Below are 25,655 nucleotides of genomic sequence, written 5' to 3'. Positions count from 1 at the left end.
GACGCTACCATTAACCTACGATTAAGCTTCTTACTAAGTATGCAAATGGGATGGCCTTACTGTGACAAAGTTTGGTAGCGCCAATACTGGTGTGTGAGTCAGGCAGTTCTGAACTTCTCAAAGGCAACATCAGCAACTTGGTCCCAATGAAAATTATTGCGCTTAAGTAACTCAGTAAAGGGGCAGCCAACTGTGCATACTGAGCCACAAATCACCTATAATGCCCCGTGAGGCCAAGAAATTCTCGTAACTGTTTTAGATTAGGAGGTTTAGGCCATTTGATAATTGCTTGTATTTTTAAATTATCAACATGAACCCCGTCCCTACTAACCACATGGCCAAGGTACTCCACTTGGGTTTGGCAAAAAGTGCATTTAGAAAGCTTAGCAACAAACTGATGTTGCTGAAATAAAGTTAAGGCTATTCTTAAATGCGCCAGGTGCTCCTCTTTGAATTTGTTCTAAATAAGGATATCATTGAAGAATATAGCAATAAATTTTTGAAGGTGCAGTTTAAATAGCTTATTCATGGTGGCTAGGAAGGTGGACGAAACATTGGTGAGTGATGAGCGGATATTTTATACGCTTTTTGGCATCACTTTCATATATTTTTAGTAGTTTTTATTTAGTTTTTATTAAGTTTTTATAGGTTTTAGTGTTGAATTCATATTTTTGAATTTTGCTATGAGTTTTTGTGTTTTTGTACAATTTCAGGTATTTTCTAGCTGAAATTGAGGAGCTAAAGCAGAAGTCTGATTTAGAGACAGAGAAAGCACTGCAGATGCTGTCTGGATCTAACCTCCTTGCATTCGGAAGAGCTTTTCTGGAGCTACAGAAGTCCAAATGCAGCGCTCTCAATGGATATGAAAAGCTGACTTTCAGAGCTTTCCAGCAATATATAATAGTTTATACTTTGCTTCGGATTAAAAGGCCCAAAACTGGCATCCAATGCCAGCTACCTGCCCCCTTCCAGGCGTCCAGCGCCCAACGAGCAGAGACCAATGTACAAATGCCCAAAGAGGACCCCCTAGCTGGTGTTCCACATCCAAGAGACCTCATAGCACGTGGATCTCATCAAAACTCAGCGCAAACACTCACCAAGTGGGCCCCAGAAGTGGATTTTAGCACTAAATAGACTATTTTACCCTTACTAGGCATTTGTTTAGTTCTATAATTATTACTTCAAATTTCGAGTATGTTTATTTGTGTTGAATTGAAATAAGTTTTGAATTGAGATGGTGAGGACGGTGGTTGGATCCCGCTCACGGACAAGCAAGCTGAGACAGAGGATTCTCTCTTTTGCTGCGATGAACAAGAAAATGTTGAGGACTCCCTCTCTTGTTACGATGGGTAAGCGGGGTTGAGGGTTCGTCTCTTGCTACATCGAAGAATTGAATAAAGAAGGTTGATGATTTTCTTCGATTCGATTCCTAGCTGTGGTGTGAACAAGTTAGGTTGAAGATTCCTTATCATTACATCATAGTCTCTCTTTAAATGGGAGGTTGAGGATTTCCTTCGTGTTGAGAGACGATATCCGAATTAGCTACCAGACATGTCGGGTTTGGCTGTACAACTGACAGATGAGCTCATTGGCCATAAGACAGGCATACATCATATTGCATTTGTTTGAATTGTTTGGATTTGCTATAATTGTCTTTGATTTGCCTAAATGTGTATATTAAGTGTTTATGTGCTAACTGCTATACTTGAATTACTTGTGTATTACTTGTTTGCATTACTTGTGTTTGCACAACTGAGAGGTCCCTCCTGCTAGAGCTGGTAGACGCTGAGGGCTGGTGCTGGTTCTGATTATGGTTCTGTTTGATTGGAAAAATTGAAAAAGGATGAGAATTATTAACTTAGACTTAGAAATCCCTTAAGGTATAGTTTCCTGATTATGGATTAATGACAACTTAGGAATGAAAAATGACATGTTGAGGTATGGAGCTTAGGGATGCTTAGTGAGTTCCTATTATAGTGCATTGTATTTATTTGTCACTTTTACCGTACTGGAAACCTATAGGTCGGGGGTTTTTATTCCATATATATTCTCTATTTTCCATATGCAGGTCCAAGTGCTCAGCAGTGAGTTGTGATTCATCTGGGAGGTGGTGAAATTTACTTGATTCCTGTTTTACATTTTGTTTAGATTCTCTCCCACTTATGTATGTAATTATTACTTTTGGAAACTTGCCTATAGAAGCTGTGATGTATCTTCGGGAGAGATAGAAAATACTGTTGTCAATTGTTTTGAATTATGTAACCCTAGTCGACCTAAATTTTGCAAGTTATAGCTAGTGGCTATCATATATGTCTTATTATACATATTCTGCCTTATTCTATTTATCTTTTACTATTTTAGTTATTTTACCCGCTTACCGAATGCGCTTTATCTTCTATTTTATCGATACACGAGTGTTCTACGATCTCGATATTATTCACTCCTTCAATTATATATATATGTATGTATGTATGTATGTATGTATGTATGTACGTACGTACGTACATACGTACATAGCGAAACTGATTGCAAAAGAGGGGAAATCGGCCACATTAAAATTACCTTCTGGGGAGGTCCGTTTGATATCCAAAAACTGCTCAGCAACAGTCGGACAAGTGGGGATCCATTTTGCTTTTTCTTTTAAAAAATTTAGAAACAATTTTGTTCTTCCATTTAAAATCCCGAGAACCTGAAAAAAATGATTTTGCCATTTTTTTTTTTAGTTTTTAGTTTCGTTAAAATGGGATGAAAGAAGGCAAATGGATTTCGGGTAACGCGAGAAAAGGGCAATTCCACGTGTACGTATGTATGTTTGTATGTATTATAATCCACATTTAGAGTCGTACCACCTTATTATCATTGAGTTATGACTCGAGCATAAGGATTTGAATATTAGGGTGTTACAATATTTAATTAAGTTACTTTTGCGATTTGTTCTAAACACAACTTTTTCAACCCGTTTGGCCCGAGCTGTTTCGAGGTATTTTTTTTTTCAATTCGCGTATGTAACTTCTTCCCAACAATTGGTCCCTCGATGCTTCATCCGAGCGACCTGTACAGTATCAGCCCGTGATTTTTGCGGTTTGTCGAACTTCAATTGGTGTGTTTTAATTGTAGAAAATCAATTTTCATAAAGAAATTGTATTATCTGTTTATGTTGGAGGTCTGTCGCAACCTGGCCAGTTTGTCTCCTTTGAGGTTAGACACTTTGTAGTAGCCATTTTCTAAGACTTCAGTAACCTTGTAGGGTCCTATCTAGTTTTCTATCAACTTTTCTTCGCCCGACCTCTGTAATCTGATATTATTTCTTATCAGGATGAAATCGTTTGTGACAAATCTTGTAGCCATCCTTTTGTCTCAAAATCTCTTTTCTTATCCGAGTTTGCTCTCGAATTTCTAGAAGGAGATCGAGCTCTTCTTTTTTAGCTTGAATGTTACCAACTTCATTGTAAAATTTCTCAAAGCCTCTTCCCTTATCTGAGTTTGCTCTCAGATTTTTAGAAAGAGGTCGAGTTCTTCTTTTGTGTTCTGACTTTATTGTAGAATGTTGCCCTTGGTTGTATATGCTTATAGTATTTGTGTGAGCTCTGAAAAGTCAGTCAGTAGAAGCTAACTCGTAACACCTTTTTGCCGTTGACCTGCCCCCAGATGAATTCCATAAATTTCACTTTGGGTTTCATCTAAAATCTCTTATATTCGAAGTCGGAACGCACTTTGATAAAGGTGTTGAGATTCATTTTTTATAGAGAATATTACAAACTAAAGTCTAGTGCTGAGCTTCTTTCATTAGTCTCCTTACCTCCCTTTATTCTAGAGGAAGGATGTCGAACTTGATATATTCAACGCTTGGAGTTATCCATCTCTAGATTGTGAGGATATCCGTCTTGTTTACTTCTTTTGATGTTGAAGGTGATTAGATTGTTTCTTGGATCAGAATTTTATTATTGTCCCAGACTTTGTACTAGCTAGCTTGGAGAGGGCATCAGTTTGGCTATTCTGCTTTCGGCTTATATGCCTGACCTTTCCTTCTGCATTTTTGAGAATGATCCCTGCCCCACTACCAGCTTTGTTTGATGATCTATCTCCTAGTCGTGGAGCTCTCTTTTTGCTCCTCGGTATATTTCGCAAGGAAGTCGACCAAGTATTACAACTTGATGACCATCCGAACTTCGTACTTCAAATCGAATTTGGATAACTTTACAACCCACCGTAGGATCTGTCCTGCAATATCCATTTTTTGGAGGATATTCTTCATGGTATGATTAGCTCAGACTTTGATGGTGTGAGTTTGAGAGTGGGGTCATAATCTCTGGGATGCCAAGACCAAAGTATATGCAACTTGCTCAATTTAATAATTGAGCTCAGCTCCTTGTGGTACCTTATTAGTGAAGTAGGCGAGCTTTTGCCCGACGTTTTCTTCTTTAAATAGTGCAGAGGCTACTGCTTTGTTGGCCACAACTAAATACAGGACAAGATGTTCTCCCGTTTCATGTTGGGTAAGAATTGGAAACTGAGACAAGAATTTTACGAATTCTTGAAAGACTTGTTCATATTCCTGGATCCATATGAAGTCGTGCCTCCTTTCAAGTAGATCGGGTTAGCTTCAATTCCCCCTTTGAGTGAGCATAAACATTAGGAATTTTTCTGCTTCTACGACAAAGGTGTACTTTGTGGAAAAGAAAAAAAGAAAAAAAAATGTATAATATAAAAAAAGTACAGTGATATTATTAATTTAAGAGTAATATTATTATTTTCTTATAATTTAAGAAATAAAAAATAATAATTTCAATTTTATTTCGTATATGACTGGATTATTAATTTTGTTATCAACTAAATCTTATCTTACCAAATTGGGTTAATTATACATAAATCATCAAATAATGTCATAAAATTTTATTTAAAAAACATATTTACATTCAAATAAGTAATAGACATCGATTTTAATAGTTTATTAAGCATTAAAACAAAAATATTTTAAATACGTTATATCATAAAATAAATATTATTATAATTTATTTAAAAAATATTTTATATTTTATATATATACTGTGTTCCTGTATCTTATACAAATTTTAAATTCGTATATCCGCGTATTGTTGTATCTAATATCTATGTCAGTGTTCGTGCATTATAGCAAATAAGTAACAGACATCGAGTTTAATAGTTTATTTTACCTACAGATTTCTTTGTTAAGTCTATTTTTTTTTTCAGAAAAGCTCTGCATACAAGCCATTAGGGCTTGTATGCTTTACAAGTTAATTAACGAATAAACCCCAAAAACGCGCTGCAAGGTCTACGTCCAATACACGCGCTATATAAAGATCTCGCGTATATATAACTACCAAATTTAAAAGATTTGTTTCCTTCTTCGTTCTCCTTATTTCTAGATTTGCTCGTTCTCCTTATTTTGTTCTTCGTTCTTCTTCTCGTTCTTCTTCTTCTTCTCGTTCTTCTCTCTTTGTAACTCCAGCTTCGTTTTTTATTCGACTTTTTTGTTTTCTGAAATCAAAGTTTAAACTCGTTTTGAAGATAATGGATGATTCAACCTCAGATTGTCAGCTGAATCAGGGCAAAGTGGATTATGAATTTGAATCTAACGAAGTTCCTGAGGTTTGATTTACATACGATTACTCTAAATTTTGTTGCAGTAATTTGTATAGCATTGTGTAGCTGAATAATTCGTGAACATTGACTGTGAGACTAACGCGTCATCATAAATCTGTGGATTGAATGTAATGTATTAGTTTTGATTAATTATCTAGAATTTATAGCAGACGCTCGGGTGTAGATCAGAACTTTTTTGGGTGTATTTTTTAGAAAGTGTGGGTGTATTTACAGTTTATGGCTTTTTCTGTTATTTTAGCTGAGTTGTTGTCATTCGGGTGTATTATATCAGACATGATTGGGTGTGTTTTTAGTTTTTGACATGGTATATTCTGTAGCCTGTTTATTTACAGTTTATTGTTTTTTTTTGTTATTTTAGGTGAGTTGTTGTCGTTCGGATGTATTATATCAGACATGATAGGGTGTATTTTTATTTTATGTCATGGTGTATTCTGCCACCTGTGTATTTACAGCTTATGGCTTTTATTGTCATTTTAGTTGAGTTGTTGCCGTTCGAGTGTATTATATTAGCAATGATTGGGTGTATTTATAGTTTTTGACATGGTATATTCTGCAACCTCTCTCTGTTGTTGATGACCAGTTTGTTCCGAAGGTTAGAATGACCTTTACCACCCTTGAAGATGCTGAAAAATTTTACAGAAACTACGCCAAGGCTGCAGGTTTTTCTACAAGAGTTCAGAGCACAAATAGGAAGGAAAACGAGATTAAGAATCAATTGATTACATGTAGCAGAGAGGGAAAATGGAAATCTAAAATATCTCCGACCGAGAAGATGAATCCGACAGCTGGTTTAAACTGTCCTGCAAGAATTTATATAAACACATTGAAGGATATTGGTGCTTGAATCATTTCAAAGGTTGTGCTGAATCATTCACACCTTACTATCCAAGTAAAGCAGAGATGCTCAAACAGCACAGGGAACTAAGCATGTCCATTTGTCGTACAATAGAGAACAACGAGGAGGCTGGTATCAGACCAAGCAAAACCTACCAATCATTTGTTGCGGCTGCTGGGGGTCACCGCGAGTTAAATTTTATTGAAAAAGATGTGAGAAATTACATTACCAGAGAAGTGTGGAATATTTCCGAACAAGAAGATGCAAAGGAATTCGGGAAATATTTGTTAAGAATGAAAGAGAAGAATCAGAATTTCTTTTTTGAGCTTGAACTCGAGGAGGATCAATCGATTAAGTTGGCTTTTTGGGCTGATGCAAGAAGTAGAGCTACCTTTGAGTATTTCGGAGATGTTATTTTATTTGACACCACCTACAATACAAACAGGTAACAAACTGTCCCTGTTTACGATGCTAAATTAATGTATTTTTATGAATCCACAGTAGAGGTGTATATTGGCTGTTTTTGGGTGTATACAAAGCATTTATTGGGTGTACCTAATGATTTTCCATTCTACACTATGGTAATTTATTTCAGGTATAATTTGGTTTGTGGTTCTTTTGTCGGGGTGAATCACCACGGTCAGTCAACACTTCTCGGATGCTCTTTGATGAAAAACGAAGAAATTGAATCATTCAAATGGTTATTTCAATGTTGGCTTCATTGCATGGGAGGAAATGCTCCGAAAGGGTTTCTCACTGATCAATGCGCATCAATGAAAAGGGCTTTAGAGGCCTGTATACCAACAACAATTCACCGTTGGTGTATTTGGCACATCATAAAGAAGATTCCAAGCAAATTAAACGGGTACAAGGGACATGCAGATATTGAACAAAAAATGAGCCAAGTTGTTTGGAACTCTCATAGCAAAGACTCATTTGATAGGAATTGGAATGATTTTCTGCTAAATTTTGGTCTTGTGGACAACAAGTGATTTTCAGGTAGTGTTTGGTTAAAATCTGCAGCAGAGGTGTAAATTTAATTTTTATCGGGTGTATTTATAGTCTGTGTTTGGGTGTATTATGCAGATCTCTATGAAGACCGTCATATATGGGTTCCAATCTATCTAGATCAACACTTCTGGGCAGGGATGAGAAGCACACAAAGGAGTGAGAGCATGCATTCATTTTTTAACAAGTTTATTACCTGGAACAGCTCACTTATTCAATTCGTCAAACAATACAATAATTGCCTCGGAAGCAGGGAGCAAGTAGAGAGAGAATCAGATGCTGCAGATTTTCATACGGTCATACCGTGTGCAACCAAATCCTCCATTGAAGCTCAGTTTCAAGATGTGTACACATATCAAAAGTTTAGGAAAGTCCAAGCACAATTCAGAGGAAAGGCAAATTGCATCACTAGACTAACGAATTTCACTCTAGACTATTCAGTATACGAAGTTGGAGAACAAGTTTTCAGCTCAATATTCAACAAGTTTGTGGTTACTTACGACTTAGTAGCAGCCGAGGTAAAATGCCAATGCTTATTATTCAAGTCGAGAGGGATATTGTGTCGTCACGCACTAAGCGTGTTAAGCTTTGAACGAGTAAGCCAAGTGTCACCCAGATATATATTGGAACGATGGAGCAAGAAGATAAAGAGGCGACACACACACATCAAGAGCAGCCACGACGAGCCACTGTTGGAGCCAAGAAGCAAGAGGTTTGACCAATTGGTTTTTCGTTCGTAAAATATTTGCAAATTTGCATTCGAATCGGAGGAGCTGACTGCAATTCTGCACCGTGCGGACGATAACGTCATGGCTGAGATGGAATCATTGAAAGCCAAAAGGAAGGAGACATCTTCTTTATCTCACGAAGACGCCAACTTGGAATCCGTTAACGAGCTTCAAAGCCCTTCAAGGATTCGAACAAGAGGACGTCCAAAAAATAAGCTAGGTTAAAAGTTGGACAAACAGATTGCAAATGCCACAGAAGAAGAAAACGAAAGGTGTAAGCGAGGTAAAAGTGATGTTCTTTAAATTTGTGGTGATTGAGTTTATTTTTCTCGTTAATAGTTTAGGTAATATGTGAGTTTGTTATATTCAGATAAACATGTTTGATGCTGCATCAGTGGTGCATTCAAATTCCAGCCAATATCAAGGACATGTTATGAATTATCAGTTCAGGGTACCAGCAGCAGGGGATAACTCTTTGGGTGTATAGTTACAGAATATGGGTGTAAAAGCGCTGTTCTTTTGGGTGTATTTTTGTGAATTTTCTTGTGATTCACATTTTACATATAGATACATATATATACTTCAGAATCTTGTTTTTATGTTATAAAATACTCTTTGTTTTTTTTACAACGGTTTAAGGGTTTTAGGTATTAGGGTTTAGGGTTTACGGGTTAGGGGGTAAGGGTTTAGGTTTTAAGTGTTTAGGGTTCAGGGTTTTAGGGATAAAGCATCATGGGGGATAGATTTCAGGATGTATATTCAACTTTCTTTGGGTGTAAAAAATGGCAGGTTATGGGTGTATATCTGAATTGATGTTTTCCTTCATATTATAGTACCTGTAATTCATACATTTTGAATACAGTAGACAGAGTTTAATTATTGAAAGAAATTTCACAATAAACTGCATTATAATTGTCAAATATTTACAATATGTCTTCCATTTGTTACAAGACTATATAACATTTACATTAAGCAGTGTCAACATCCTGAGAATCTATCTGACAATATGGACTCAATAACAACGAGGATGGCTTGGAGAGTCTGATTGTATTACTTTCCCTAATGGCTTCATCTTTGTCTAGATTCATGTCATGAAATAGAATCCGGGAAGCATATTCTACTCTAAAGTGGTCCACCTCGTCCTACAGTAAAAAAGAATATTCTGTTTAATCAACCATGTTAATTGAGTAATGTAATAAAGAGTTATTTAGTTTTAAACATATTTACCTGGGTCCAATTGTCCCACTCATACTTCCGCCTCTTAATGTTTGCGGGCTCAAATATCTCAAGCCACTTCATTACGTAGAGAGCACAGTCATAGCTGAAAACAAAAAAATAAATTACAAATTACATATAGGAAAGTTTAATTTTCAGAGTGAAAGATTTATACCTTGTCTTTTGGCCTAAGATGTGAAGGTATGGTGCTACAATTTCTCTGTCCTTGTCCTTTGATTTCAGAGGTGCCCCCCCCAGCATATACTTTAATTCGTGAAATTACGTATCCCTTAAAACACAAAACAAATCAGTAATACATGAATAATTTCAATAAAAGGATACACCCAAAGGAGTTAATAGTTACACCTTATATTAAACAGAAATACACCCAACTATATATATATATATATATATATATATATATATATATATATATATATAACAGAACACAGAACTAACTTACAACAAATGTATTCAGCACAGTTCTCGCATCGGAAGGAGATTTGTTGTGTAATGGGTCGACTATATAAAATTTTCTCTTTGTTGTATCAACCAACCATAACCACCAATGATGTGAATGGCAAACAGGTGCAAATATCTGAAATATGTTCAGATTAAACACTGTTTTAGTTTATTTGGCACATAAGTAAAAAATGGTAATATGTAGTTTTAGAAATGAAAACTTACATAACGATGTGATTTTAATTTTTGAAGGTCCAAGAAGGATATGAACATTGGGTAGTCTTCCATGCTGAATGGCTTATTGTTTTTAGGCTGTAAGAATACCCCCTGTGGATGATTTGCAAGGGCCATGTTCTGCAAAAATTGAGAACAACCAAATGAATAAACAACTGACACCCAATTGAACACAGAAAATACACCCAAATGAATAAACAGAATACACCCAATGTAAGAAAAAAAATACATCCTAAGGAATGTAGAAAATACACCCAAAATTCGTTGAAGTAACCCTTACCACAATATCAGGGGGGAGACAGTATACTTCTTCTTGAAACCTTTGAATATTTTGTTGGTTTACGATGAAGCACATGGCAAAGACAATCTAGAAAAAGATGCCGAAATCAATTTTACATCAATCAGGATTGTAGTTAATTTTGGTGATAAAAACATTAATGTTGTTGTAATATTACCTCAGCTTCTATATGCATTTTAGGCGTGAGTGATGCAAGGTGGAGTTTTGACAGAGTGTATCTATCTTGGGCTTGGAGTCTGCAGACGTTGTCAAATTCATCAGTTAGCCCATTTGCGTAGGTCTTCACTCGTATAGCCCAGTGGTAGCATGTCTGTTTCATGTCAGTAGTATTTAAATTCAGCCTGACAGGAGTTTCAAACTTCTCGAAACTCTCTACCCCACTCTCCTTTGGAATCTGCGGACTTTTTTTTTGTCACCCCACCACTTGCAATTTTATGTACCAGATCCTCTAATTGTTCTAGCAGTTTTGGGGTTTCTGGAGTTTTTGCCCTGTGTTCATCTTGCGTTGACGCTCCCTCCTGCATTGTTGTTTCTTCTTGGCTGGAATCAGTGAAGCCAAGGCTGAATGATGGCATCGGATCCGTTTTAGGAACATACGATGCTGTCCGTGCCATCATCATCAGCCAGCAGCATCTTCTGGGGCTGGATTACTGTGTGATCATGTATAACATATTATAAGAATAAGAATATACGGATGATAACCAAAACATTGATTTTACTTTGATGAACTTACATTTTAGATGGAGCTGGAGGGAAGCGTGGGTGTGCTTTCTTCAAGTTGTTGGGGGGGGTTTTAGGAGTGCTGCACGGCACATAAAATTAATCATGACGTAAAAAAATTATTCAGGGGCAATATACACCCAAACTGTAACCCAATATACACCCAAAGTGTAAACAAATATACACCCAATACTATTTCTTACGTTTTTGTAGTTCCTTCAATTTGTAGCAGAGGGGTTGGTTCATATTCTGTCTCAGGTGTTTCTTCAAATTTTGGCACAGTGGTTGTTTGGGACAGTAGTAGACAAACTTGAATCGGAACTCTAAATAAGAAGAAAAATAAAAGGTTAACAATGCCTTTGAAAATAAAAAGGTTATAAGGTTGAAATATTCTTGAAAAACTCACATTGCAAGCCTTTCGGACGGTGTCTTTTCCCTCACAACCATCATATTCGAATCAGCCGGCTCACTGGCTGACTCTTCAACCAGACTCAACCTAAAATACACCTAATAAAGTCAAAAATACACCCGAACAGTTCAAAATAAATACATGCTTTGTTTTTTGAGAACTTACATACTTGCAGTTTTTGCTTTTTTTTTTCTCCCTTTTTTTCTCGAATAAAACAATAAAGGGATTTTTTTTCTAAAAAAAATATATACAGAATTAGAAGTAGAAGGTAATAAAAGAACAAAAGTAACGGTTATTTGAAAGAGAAATTACATGCTCTCTGCTGGTTTGTTTACGCTACTTTGTTCTGTGTGTCTTTGAGAGGAAGGATCATCACTTCCCAAGTTTACATCCGGTATTCTAAACAGAGTTCATGTTATTCAGACAAAATATCATACGGTTAAATAATGATAACAAGATTTTATCAAATAAAGCTTCTTACGTTTTAGATGAGACATAGTGACCTTTCGTCGATCGCAGGTCAGCTTCCTTTTCCCTGCAAAACAAGAAACAATTATTAGCAAAGAAAACACGCTAAAATCTGAAATATACACCCCAACAAGACATACCCCTGTGCAGCAGAATTTTTATTATTTTTCCTTAACAATTCATCTAGATCTTCACTTCCTATTTCAGATCTGACAGTGCATTCATAAAAGAACATGTTAACAAATATAATCTTGATGATAGACGGTAATATAGTTTACAAAGTACTGTACCCATGATAGGATTGAGGTTGCTCAGGAGATGAATCCTCAACAACAACCTTTTTCTTTTTAGATTGTGTCCTGGGTGAAAAAAACAAGTATGAATCAGAAATAAAAAATTAATTTTATCACAAAATACTATCCAAAGAAGTGTTTACTTTTTTGGTGTTCTCTGTGTCTTTTTCTTTGTTTTTTGCTTCTTCACTGGTGATGATTGTTCGCTTCTATAAGTTAACAAGAGACACTCTGTTAATACATGAAATCTTGATAATAAACTCAAAGAAAATGAGTAATAATTTCAGAACATTACTCATCAGTTGATTCGGATTCTGAATCAGAATCCTCCTGATTCTTCTTTCTTTTTTTGGACTCCATTCTGGAAGGCAAACAATCATTATTTAAAAACACACTAAAAGGGATAAAATACACCCAAATAAATGCACAAGATACACCCAACATAATAAACAAAATACACCCAACTTAATAAATAAAATACACACAACTGGATAAAGAAAATACACCCAACTTGATAAAGAAAATACACCCAACTTTATAAAAAAAATACACCTAAATATGGTACTTACTTTTTTCCTTTTTTGCTGGGTTCTTTTCTTGGTGAATCCACTGAGTCTTCTTGAGTCTCAGACTCAGAGGTAGAATTGTCACTATCAGTTGTTTCTGTCTCCGAAGACGATGTTGAACTTGCCTTCCTTTTTTATTTTTTTATTTCTTATTTTTTTCTTTTTTCTCTATTTTTTTCATTTTTTCTCTTGTTTCTGCCATCTTTACAATCCCCTTAAACATTAGAAATTTTAGTTAGCAGCATTCAGGTAAATAAAATACACCCAACATATTATGTTCACTTACCATATTTTCCTCTATTTCTGCCCTCATTCTTTCGACCAACTGCTCCTTACTCTACTTGGCAATCCAGGATTTTGGAGGTCTTTCTGCCCTCTTTTTGTCTTTATTTTTAGAAAGATGAAAGTAAATTATCATCAGGGCAAAGAGGCAGCCATCAATTGCCTTTTTTTTTTCTCCTTATAATCGCTTATGCCCTTGATGATAAAACTCAAAACATGCCCTCCCCAATTTCGCTCTGTTATGATGTCCATCTCAAAAATTGGGGCCAGGTGCACAGATGAGATTTTGTTTATTGTCGTTGGTAAAAGAAACGCCATCTGTATATAGAGAATGAAAATTCTCTTGAACATTAGGCGATCCTGTTCGTTACTAACGCCAATATCCATCATCTCATCTGTAAGATTTTTTAGGGTCTTACCCTGGAATCTTCTAAAAATTTCTTTATCATCCTCAGAAAGATCCTTATAATTGACTTTCTGAGGAAATAGATCTCCTACAAAAAGGAAAACAACATAGTATGAAAATCAGTTCAAATACACCCAAGCATTAATTTAAATACACCCAAGTATCAGTTAATATACACCTATAATTTTTAGCGAGTTACTTGATGTGTTGATGCCAAGCGCATCACCTATTGTTTTTGGTCTTATTTTAAAAGAACCGTAGCCGGTTTCCAATCTGTTCTCCCCTAATTTGATGTTGTTAGCCAACTCCCTTAATAGTTGGTGATGCACCCTTAGTGGCGGGATGTGCATCAAGCCACCGAATCCCAAATCCCTAACAATCGTTTTCTTCTCCTCACTCATGTTTCTGAATTTCTCACTTAACAAATGTGTTGTACACTTAAGGTCTTTGGTTTGCTGTAAACAAAACAAAATTATTGTCAGATATATTCCTATTATATAAAACTGATTTCATCTAAAACATATATTTGTTCTTATATTTTTTTCAGCTTGGTTTCTCACTGCCATTTTTTCTGAAATGAAAAATACACCCATAGATATGAGTCAGATACACCCATAGATATCAGTAAGATACACCCATAGATATGATTCAGATACACCCATATATATCAGTCAAATATCACTCAAACATGCATTAATATACAAGATCAAGCAACATTACAAGGTCAAGCAATATACACCCATGGACAAGCAAATATAAGAACAGTTGCAACTGCTGACTATTACAGTATATCAGTTCAGAAATATACACCCAACAAATTATGCCATATACACCCAACAAATTACTCCATATACACCCACCAAACTACAGAATATACCCCCAAAAATCAGTTACCAGAAGAACTAGAACAATAAGAACAGTAACACCTAGAAGAACTAAGAAGAACAGTGTAACATAAAACCAAGAATAACAGTAAAACCTAGAACAAGTAGAACATTATAAACTGTAAAATGAGATGTAGAACAAGAAGAACAGTAAAACGTACAACAACGTAGAAGAACAGTAAAACCTAGTTCTTCGATTTCGAAATGTGGAAAATATACAGGATGACTAAAATAGTAACGTAACATACCTTGAGTATTATAACTTTGTTTTTTTTGGAGATTCTTGATCGAGAGTTCTATGTTGTGTTGATGGAATGTTCCAATCTTCGCGACGAGTTCTATATCTTCAGTTTCGAATGTTGCTCGAAAATGAAACGGTTGTGTTTTCTTCGAATGGCTTGGAGAAGTGGAAGAGTGCGCCATTAAGGAGCGGTTTACGCGAAGTGCAACCGTTTGAGTGAAGCGCGTGTAAATGACACTCCATTCAATGTAATTCAGTGCGCGTGTGCAAAGATTGTGGGTTGAGAACTTATATGACTTGTAGGGCCTTTTTGCTTGTATGTGTAGCAGGCCTTTTTTTTTTTTTTTGGGGTGACTTTTGTTAAGTCTATTCTACATTTCTATTTCTAAGTTCTAACAACAAAAAATACAAAAAATAATAAATTAATAACATTAATAATTCAAGAGTTTTAAAGAATTCACGTGTAAGGAGGGTCTCTAAGGGAGCGTGCAGCATGTGCTTTGGTGCAGTGGGGCGAACCTTTTCTTTTATAAGATAATGGAAAACTCAAATTAAATTTTTTATAAAAAAAAAAAAAGTAGTGATATTCCTTCCATCTATAGCCTCATCTCACGGATCTTGCCCTTCAATTTCTTTAAATCCCCTCACCTTTGCCTTCCAATTTTTCAATAATCTTTTATTTAATTCCAAAAATACATACACATAATAATCCTCTTCATTGAAGTATATAAGACCTAGAATATAGAGTAGTTATTAGCAAGCTAAGGAGGCTCAATAAGGCATCAACTTGGTTCATCAAAGGCTTCTTCATTTATTATTACATCAAACTAGAGTTAAAGGCTCAATATCCAAATATGGCGTCTTGGAAGAAAACCATCACAACCCCATTCAAAAAAGCTCGCACTTTCTTTAACCAGCAACCACCGAGGGACCACCATCATAATAAGAAGTCTCAAACAGGTTTGTGTAGTGAAATTGAAATCATGTAATACATATATTATTATTTGTTGCCATTATTAATTATCACGGTTCAAGTGTTCATATAGTTGATTTTATTTTATGTGATTGTTGCAGAACAAGAGAACCGTGTTGTGATGGATCTGCACGGTGAAGTCATGGCTTGTGGCTATGAAGATGTTCAAGTTATGTGGTCAATTCTTGATAAGTCCAAATCCAACACCTGCAATATAACATCCTCATAACAAGAATTAAAAGGAAAAAATAGTAGCTTGAGTCAAAATTGCAATCATACTAGCTTGAGTTAGCTATTTATAGCTGTGAAGAATGACTCTGGAATCTGGTATGAAAGTAATTATTCTCATTGTAGAAAAATGAAAAAAAAAATTTGTAATGTGTTATTAGTAGGAGTTTAATTTGATAGGATATTAGTGCCCCTTGTCTTTTGATGATGATGGTGGTGGCACTTTCACTCTGTAATGATTTTTGCAAGTGAAGATGTTATTGTAATAGGCAATCCCCATGATTGGTTAGTGCAAAATCATGGTGAGATTTTTTATGAAAATGTAGGTCCCTTCTCTCTATCTCTCTCTCTCTCTCTTATTTGCAACCCTCAAGTTTCATCCTTTTTGGTAATCATTTTTCTCTTTGCATCTTGTCACTTTTGATGGTTCTGTTGAGCATGACTATTTAAATGATTCTACATGAGATCTTATATGTCATGATTTCATTGCCAGAAGAATCAGTTAGCAAAACTTAAAAGGTTTAACTACTCTCTCTATATATCTATATTTTACTCAACTTGTAATTGCATTTGTTATAATTTAAATTTGCTAATATCTCCGTATATAGATAATACAAAAAGAAATCTGATTTAAGTTCATATTCCAAAGCATCAGACTAACTTTAGAAGATACAATTATTTTACTTGGAGACCTCTATACTTATCAAGTTGTCTCTCAATTATTTTCTTTTCTCTGAGTACATGTGTTTATTAGTTAAATAATCTAGTCAAATATATTCCAAATAACTAAGTCAAATTCGGTAATTTAGTTGGAGAAATAGAATATATATTTGGATTTAATTCTTTTCTTTTTTTGTCAACTAAAATCCTATGCTTCTTGCATACACAAAAAAAAAAACCCCTACCAGTGGAACAAAGCCCAGAGTTGCCTTGCAACTTTATAACAAAAGTGTGTGTAGACTGTCCTTACCAAAAAAAAAAAAGTGTGTGTACACTGTAGATAGACAGGCATATAAATTTGAGATATAATTATTTAAAATTAGAGGTAGTCCAGTCTCTCAGACAAAAGTAACACACATATATTTTCTGGGTCCATCTAGTATACAGACGTATTTTTGTACAGATTTACAAATTTTTGTTTTTATTGCATTTTTTGTGAACGCGTGGCGTTTCTCTTTGGCTGAAAGCAGGTAGGTGTGAGGAAGCTGGCGAGGCTCATTAGAGGTTTGGGTGAGCCGGCTGGATAGCGTGAGTGAGAACGGGATTTTGCTGTTAAGGGTTCCGTTGGTGCCTTTGTTGGGCCTTTTGGTTTGTTCCCAAAAAAGAGTGGGTATAATCCAAGAAGTGGGTTCTCTCGGTCAGTCTTCTCCTCCCATCAAAGGAAACCCTATCACCGTTAACGAAGAACGCCACCGCAAGTCTCGTAACTCTCTCTGTGCTCGGCGATTGGCTACTGCATCTGTTCCGGGTGCTCCCTCCTGTTCAACGAGTTATCCACGGACGCCAATCTCCAGGTTATGCCTCATACCCAGAGATCCGTAGTGCTCACGGAAGTCGTGTTGGTCCGGTGCGCCAGTTGCGCAGTCAATCCTGTTGCTGGTCCTCCACCGTGCTTGGCAGTCGAACGTAACAGTTGCTCGGCCCACTGAATGATCAGCTTTGAGTGTTGGCATCGAAACGTGATCAGGTTAGGTCGAGTATGTGTGTTGCATTTGAAATGATTACTTTGAATTTTTAGTTACTAGGATTGGCTTCAAGGTGGAAATTTGAAATGCTGCTAATGTTGTGGATATAGGCTTAGGAATCCATGGTTTTAGTAGGTTGGAGCTTGGGTAGTTGGTTAAAGACTAAGTCACATTAGATCATCCTTCTTCTTCCACAAACTCCTATATGAATAAATTGGTAGATAATTTAGACATATAATTTAGATGAAAATTAGGAAGTTCAATATATTGTAAGTTTGGAAAATTGTTGTTGCTATGGGTACTACTAGCATGGTAGGAATGACAAAGAAAACATGTGCTTTCCCCCTTTGCGTCTAACTGTCGGAGTTGTTGTGAAATTGAGGACTCGTAGCAGCTTATTAAGTATAGGCACGTTCACAGACACTAGAGGCATGGACATAGTAATTTAAATTTTTTGTTTCGTAGGGACATGCTACAACTATATCATGAGAAGAAGATTGTAAGTAATTTATAATTAGATGTTCATGTGTTTTTTATACTGTAAAACCCGCTGATGTTTTTTGTTTTTCAATTACTGCTGCGAAATTCTAAAAGGGGTTCTTAACCGTTTTGTGTACCATTTGGCTGGAAACCTTGTTGAATTTATGGTGGTTTGTAGGTTCTTAATTTTTTTTGTTTTTTAACTTCACGAAGATGATGCGCTAAAGTTGGTGAGCTTTGTTAAGGAAAGGAATATTTTCTTCAACCTATGTTTGCTGTGTACGAAGAAATAGATGAATTAAACTAACGGGGCTAAGTAGAAAACAAGATCAGCGAGTATTTGTTGGTGGTTTGGTTAACTCCACATTTTTAGAGTAAATATCCTTTCCGGCCCTGTCCATTTTGAAAATTGACTACACACCCCCTAACCTTTATAAATTACCATATCGGCCCTTATCCATATACTCCGTGATACCAATTAGCCCTTGAGTTGCTTTCTCCGTTCAAAGTCGACGGAAAACGCTGAGGTGTAACGACCAGCCTGTGACGTGGCGTTGGATCATCAAACGTGGAATGCTCTGTGGGCATGTGGACAAATAAGCCCCTGCACACTCAGCAAAGCGACGTCGTTTTGCTTGGCATCCTTTTGCTCGTTTGGGGTGAAATCCCATTCTCTCCCTTGTGCACACCTCAATTACCATACATCACCCTCGTTCTCTCCTCAAAATTACGAAGAAATTCTAAGAGAACGAAACGTTTTCCTCCAAGCAAGCTGACAGAGACTTCCAACAGGGAGGTGTTGACGGTGCTGTAGACGGAGGAACTGACGGCGCTGCAGACGGAGGAACTGACGGCGCTACTAAGGTTAGTGTCGCTATCTGATCTTAAAGCTTCGTATTCATCCTCAATCTTGACTTCCAGTTGCTCCAATCTATTCTCCAGCATCATCATTCTTCCTTGAACATCATTGTCATCTTCATGCCCAAAACGTTTAGCAATCAGTTCGTCCAGCCAAACAAAAAAGTTGCAGTGACGTTGCTCCATCTACAATCGTCATTACAGTGAATACAACTTGTTAAACAACATATGAAGTTGATTACATAAACTGAAGATGGATGCACACTTACGCCATAGTAGGAACAACCCAGGAAGATTCTGTCTGGGTTCTTGGCTGTCCTAGACTGTTGCCTGACTGCATAGGTGCCACACTTGCATTTAGGGTGTTGGAACTTGGCCTTCTTACCCTCACTTGCATTGCTACTCGAACCCACCATATTCTTCCTCCAGACACGGCGTGTGTTAGAGGTTGAAAATTGCTCTGGATCGCTCATGCTTCAGGCATTAGTGTTAGGGTTCAGAAATTGGGAGAATGAAATTTTACCCTAAACGAGCCAAAGGCCTTCTTTTTAAAACGACGTCGCTTTGATGAGTGTACAGGGGCTTATTTGTCCACATGTCCACAGAGCATTCCACGTTTGATGATCCAATGCCACGTCACAGGCTGGCCGTTACACCTCAGCGTTTTCTGTCGGCTTTGAACGGAGAAAGCAACTCAAGGGCTAATTGGTATCACGGAGTATATGGATAAGGGCCGATATGGTAACTTATAAAGGTTAGGGAGCGTGTAGTCAATTTTCAAAATGGACAGGGGCCGGAAAGAGTATTTACTCACATTTTTAAGTTTTGTTTTTGGGTAATGTCTTGCTGAATTTAGATTATGTTCGGATTATGTTTGTATGGAAAGGTAATTATTTATATTTTAATTTGTGGCATTATTGTATATATATATGTAGGGTACTTTCCTCCAACAATTTCACAGGAGAGCTACCTGCAACAGTTGCCAACCTCAGTTACTTACAGTATATGTAAGCTTCCCTTTTCTTTTTATAATAAATAATCGGTAATGGCAAAGTGGAACAACATTGTTGGTTTTTTTTTCCCTTAAATTATGCAGTTTACCTGGCGATAATCACTTCTGTGGAAAGATTCCTGATTTTATTGAGAGCTGGAGAAGTCTCAAAATATTGTGTGAACCCTTTAAATTCTCAATTTTTTGAATAAATTTTCTATTATCCTTGAATTGCAATATATCCATGTGATGCTACATTTAATAATAGTTTGTTTTGTTTTTATTTCTCATATAGAAAAATTACAGGAAGTGGACTAAGTGGGCCGATTCCTTCTGGTATTTCAAAATTGAGCAACTTAAGTGACTGGTAAGCATGATATGTTTTATGTGTATAGAACAAAATATAGTTTCATTGTGACAACTTTATGTGCTTAATTAAGTATCTCTGGTTCTAATTATTTTGATTTGCAGGGGATCAAGTGATTTGAGTGGATCTGAAATTTCAAGTTTCCCCGAACTTAGTACTAAGTCGATGAAATGTCTGTGAGTAGTTGATATGTTTGAATCTTTAAAAAGTGGAAAGTAAAAATAATGAAAAAAAAAAGGTTATTCACAGTACCATGATTGTGTTTGTGATGATTTCACAGGATTTTAAGGAGTAGCAACATTCATGGAACACTTTAAAGGATCTAGAACTGCGACAATAATATGTGAGACATAAAAAATGACTAGTTTATTATGGAGTCTTGGCTAATTTAGAGGCTGTTAACATATTCTTGATTATTTATCTTTTTGATTGTTTTATATGCTATCAGTTAAATTTACTTCTTAAAAGGTTTCTTTATAGCGTTTGTTTGATGAACAGCTTCCTTTATTTTGTTGCCTCTTCCATTTATTGGGAATGACCTTCTATCCCTTGTATATACTATAAGATCCCCTTTGCGTCAAAAAGAGTGAGCTGTTGTGAAACTAAGGAGTTGTACCACCCTATTAAGCATGGACACCTTCACAGACACTAGAGACATGGACATGTAATTTAAATTTTTTTTTTCATATTGGACATGCCAGAAGTATATTATGGAAAGAAGGTTGTAGATGATTAATAATTAGATCTTCATGTGTTTTTTATAATATAAGACCCGCTGAATTTTTTTTTTGTATTTTAATTCCTGCCGCTAAATTCTAAAAAGGGCTTTTTACCCTGTTGTCTACGATTTTGCCGGGAACCTTGTTGAACTTATGGTGGTTTTAGGTTCTTAATTTTCTGTTTTTTAACCTCGCGAAGATCATGTGCTAAAGACGGTGAGCTTTGTTAATGAAAGGAATATTTTTTTCAACCTATTTTTGCATTGTACGAAGAAATCGAACTACATTCATTCGAATCAATTACATTTGATTTGCTACTAAAAATTCTAACTCAAATTCATTAAATTCAATTTACATAGAATTATTGAACGAGACCTCCAACTTACGTTTTTGCTTTGTGGGAATTTATGTCATTTTAAACTTTCTTGGGTTTATACGGGTGAATTACCCACACAAAAATCACCTCACCTTTCCACTCAAAACAAACAAAGGTAGCTCCACCAGTGTTATTAAAACCGGCCTGGACTAGCGGGTTCGATCAAAAAATCGGTAAAGCTGAAATTATACTGATCCGGTTTGATATTTAGACCGTATAAGACAGAGAACTAATTCGAAATAGTTAAATCCGGAGTTAACCGCTCAAAAATCAATAATGCCCGGTGAAAACCGGTATGACCAATCCGCTTGAAATTAAAAATTTGTTCAAAATGCTAGAGGCAGGATTCCAACCCTTACCCTCATAAATGGAACTGCCATATGCTCTTTATATATAGCAGGTCCATTTATATATATATCTCTCAAATAATTTATTTTTATTTAATTTATTTTAATTTTAGTTATAAACTCATTCATTCTTAAATTAATTATATTTTTATTTAACAATAATTATAAATTCACGTATTTTTTTTCTTAATTATATAATATCTATTAATATTATTTTTCAATTAATACTTGTAGTATAATAGTATAATACATAAATTGATTAATAAATTATTAAAAATTTAAAAATAATAGTTATTTTAATATAAAAACCAAAATAAATATATTTATGATAGAGTAAAAATAATAAAATATTAATTGTTCTTGTTCCATATTGTTTTAAAATAGCTTGATATTCTTAAAATGTTAGTTAAAATATGTATTTTAAATTTTAATTTTAAATTTTTTACTATTTTTTTCTTTACGAAGGACCGAGTCAATCTGTTCAACCAATAACTTACTGGTTCAACCAATGATCCGATCCAGTGACCCAATAACCTAACCGATTCGATCACCGGTTTAGTTCTAATAACTATGAGCTCCATGTAGTAACTATAGGATTTTTAAAATAAAATAAAAAAAAACTTATTATTTTCTAAAACCCCATTTTTCATCTTTAATTTCCCAAATCAGATTTTCTGTAGTATTTAGGGCGAATTCACCTAACCTTGGCGAACTCCACTTCAATTCTTTCCAAAATTTACGAAAACTCTAATTTCTAAGCCAGTATCATCGTATCCAATAATACATACAGATACACAAAATATACACGGACAACAAGCATGACTTCTTCAACATTGCTGGCGACAATGACAAGTATTTTCATAGTCTCCAAAAATGGGAATAAGCCATATTTATCAAGGATTTTTTTTATTATTAATAAAAAAATTATTATTTTTCCTATAAAAATGACTTATTACTATGTTTCATTATGTATTTCTATGGATTCTGGAGATGATAACGGTTGCCATTGTCCACTGTGAAACTTAAAAATTTGCGTTAGCCATTTTTTTTTAAATTTGAAGTGGAATTCGCTGGGAGATTAGGCGAAATCTATAAAAAAAAAACGTATTTACGAAATTAAAGTTCAAAAATAGGGTTTCGAAAAATAATTAATTTTTATTTTATTTTTAAAAAAATCTAGTAACCATATCATAACCCCATGGGTGCATCAGTTTATTTATTTATTTTTTTTTTTGGATTGGGGTGCATCAGTTTCATTCCATAGGAGTTTCCCTTTTGGACCCTTTCTCTTTTTCATTTTTTAAACTCCTTGGATAAAAGAATAACAAAAAACCGCAACAGGAAGCTTATTTTTTGGTAACACAAAGTCCAGCCCAATCAATTGATACGTTTGCACAGCGCCGTTACGAGAGTTGCAAGCCAGCCATGAGGCATGACGAGCGCGCCTAAAACAAGCCTGTCCCACCGCCTCCCTATAGCTCCACACCTTAGACACGTGTCCCTCAGGCATTCACGCAGAAGCTAGGCAGAAGGAATAAGGGAATATCTGTATACATGTTGATCTGTATACTATAATTTTCCATATTTTCTGCATGCATTCCATGATATCTGACATCATTTGTTGTGAAAAAAAAAAAATAATTCGTCCGAGTTAACCAAATAGCCCAAAGATAATTTGAGAGTCAAATAAAGCATATTACTCTTAGTCCCAAAAAAAAAGCATATTAATCAAAAGGGCCCAATAAATTCATCGGTGGAGTTGATTTGTGCTTTCAACCTTCGACCCGCATTTGCTTGTTGACCATGGGCCATGACCAAAAAAGGTAACCCTCCAATAACAACATACCACTCCCACCGGTGCAAGGGTATTGCTAGCAATCCAAACATCATTGGAGTAAGGGAATCCATATTTGGATTTGACTTTTTTTGAATTAGAACGTTGTGTTTCCAAAGCATGGTAAACACAGAAGAACGGTTGTAAACATCTTATTTTGTTCAAAATATGGGTGTCTCAGATTTTTCAAATTAGTTAATCGGAAAAAAACAAAATCAGCTCAATAAAGATAATAAATAGTAAATAAAATTAATGTGGAAAGATGTGCTCTGGTATAATGCCATATTTCTTTCATATTAAGAACATTAATGGAGCATATTGTTTGGAGATAATTATAAGAATCACAAAATTAAACACGAAAGTCTTATATATACTATACATACAAGGGTCCAAAATAACAGAGCACCATGAAGAAATTCATCAACCATCAATTAGTCACAACTCACAAAAACGTGCAATTCTACAACTTTCTCATCAAATTTTAATTTGTATTGTTATTTGTCCTGTAAATTTATTTTTGCTTTGTGATTGTCATTTACTTATTTACTTTTTCTGTGTGTAAGAAAGGACAAAAAAAAATAAAAACTCTTAATTCAAACAACAATCTTCGACACCAATAATAATGTAAGATGCATGGCTTATTCATCCTCAATGCTTAGAAATGATATAATAAGAGCTTATACAAGAATACATAAGAGGAAAACACAATTTACGGGGGCTACCAATCCAAACATTGTGGCAAGTGTCTTTTCTCCCAGGGGCGGATCGAAAAAAATTAATATGGGGCAAAAAATATACATAATATAAGATAAGGTCTATATAAAAGATTATATAATTTAAAATACATTATAAAAAATATGTATTTTTTATTTATGATTTTTTGTACGATTTTTTTTTTTTTTACCAAAGATATGAGACTCGAACCCGCAACCTCTTAATTAAGTATGAAGAGACTATGCCATTTGAGCTATTACTCATTGGCTGATTTTTTGTACGATTAAGTGGTATATAACGATTTTTTATATCATAAAATTCATCGATAATAGCATTTGTATTAAATTTTTCGGCAATATTTTTCTCAATGTAAATCAGAAGACAATTAGCAAGAAGTTTATTTTTCATTTTGTTTCTGAGTTTATTCTTCACAACATTCATAATTGAAAAAGATTTTTCGGTTGTAACAGTTGAAACAGAAAGAGTTAATACTAAACGAATCAAACAGTTAATCAAAGGATATATTAAGGATTTTCCTGTCTTCATTAACCCTTGATATAACTCAAAGATTATGCACAAATTTCTCAATTTAGCATGAGTAGGAACATCAAATTCATAATGTTGAGCTTGCATTCAGATGTGAAATTTTTTGTGGTCATTGAAATCACCTGGATAAAACCGTTCTACTAATTCACATACTTTGTCGACATTGAAGAACTTATAATTAACTCAAAGATCTAAAGTTAAACTTAAAGTAAGCATTTCTATCATATTATCATTGAATCTTCCACTAAGCTCTTGCAATTGTGTGTCAATTGTAGCAAGAAATAAATTAACACAATAATGATGATCCACTGAAATCTGGTCAATAATTTTACGAGTTCGACCTCTTCTAAAAATATGCAATGCATTCATATTAGGAACTTCAACTTCATTATTCTTACAAAATAATATAACTTCTTTTATAAAAACTGGTAGTACGAATCCCAACACTTTCGTACTGTTGTACCAGCAAGTGCATTTGGTCGTCCAAGTAAAACCTGAGCGAGTCAGGGTCGATCCCACGAGGATTGTGGTTTGAAGCAATCTATGGTTATCTTGCAAGTCTTAGTCGGGTAGATCAGAAGGTTGTTGATTGTGAAAGGAATACCGAATTGTAATAAAGGATAGGAATATAGTTAAGGATTGGAGTTGCATTGTCTTTCTGAATTAACTTTGGTATTACTGTCTTCTTTGCTTGTGAGTGATCTCTTCAATGGAAGGCTGTATGTGATTGGCGCCTTTATTGAGAGGTCGTCAATGCTTCTCTGGATCTAAACCTACCAGGATTAGTGTGGATCCATCTCTGCTTGAGGTGAAGCGCGTATAGTCCATTCTCCTTAATGATCCTACTCAAAACGCCACAGACA

The 25,655-nt window shown here is 35.2% G+C and overlaps 1 protein-coding gene across 5 annotated transcripts; it reads left to right on the top strand.

The window, feature by feature from the left end:
* Positions 1-15,237: 15,237 nt before the first annotated feature.
* LOC107630576 (uncharacterized) lies at positions 15,238-21,025 on the top strand. Of its 5 annotated transcripts, none has more exons than XR_015907664.1 (6): positions 15,238-15,634; positions 15,749-16,394; positions 17,066-17,562; positions 19,834-19,905; positions 20,196-20,256; positions 20,361-21,025. XR_015907664.1 is itself a non-coding variant. In XM_016333764.3 (6 exons), exons 1-6 carry the CDS (start codon positions 17,525-17,527, stop codon positions 20,571-20,573), a joined length of 363 nt encoding a protein of 120 aa, XP_016189250.1. In that variant the 5' UTR covers positions 16,707-17,524; the 3' UTR covers positions 20,574-21,025. The 5 variants fall into 5 exon arrangements, 2 of the variants coding, with proteins under 2 accessions (XP_016189251.1, XP_016189250.1); XR_015907662.1 differs by having other exon boundaries at positions 20,185-20,256; XM_016333764.3 differs by lacking the exons at positions 15,238-15,634; positions 15,749-16,394 and adding an exon at positions 19,995-20,066 and having other exon boundaries at positions 16,707-17,562; positions 20,185-20,256; positions 20,361-20,432; positions 20,537-21,025.
* The last annotated feature ends 4,630 nt before the right edge of the window (positions 21,026-25,655 follow it).

This window comes from Arachis ipaensis, chromosome B3, assembly GCF_059453495.1.
Source record: "Arachis ipaensis isolate K30076 ecotype BB chromosome B3, ASM5945349v1, whole genome shotgun sequence".
NCBI lineage: Eukaryota > Viridiplantae > Streptophyta > Magnoliopsida > Fabales > Fabaceae > Arachis > Arachis ipaensis.
The sequence above is the reverse complement of the archived record's forward strand: the minus strand, read 5'-3'. Positions and strand labels throughout refer to the sequence as shown.

What these genes read in the sequence shown, in the direction of transcription:
- LOC107630576 (XM_016333764.3), top strand. Translation starts at nt 17,525, where the DNA reads ATGATCAGCTTTGAGTGTTGGCATCGAAACGTGATCAG. An exon ending in TGGAGAAGTCTCAAAATATT is followed by an intron (nt 20,067 to 20,184) that starts GTGTGAACCCTT and finishes TTTCTCATATAG; the next exon opens with AAAAATTACAGGAAGTGGAC. An exon ending in TTGAGCAACTTAAGTGACTG is followed by an intron (nt 20,257 to 20,360) that starts GTAAGCATGATA and finishes TTTGATTTGCAG; the next exon opens with GGGATCAAGTGATTTGAGTG.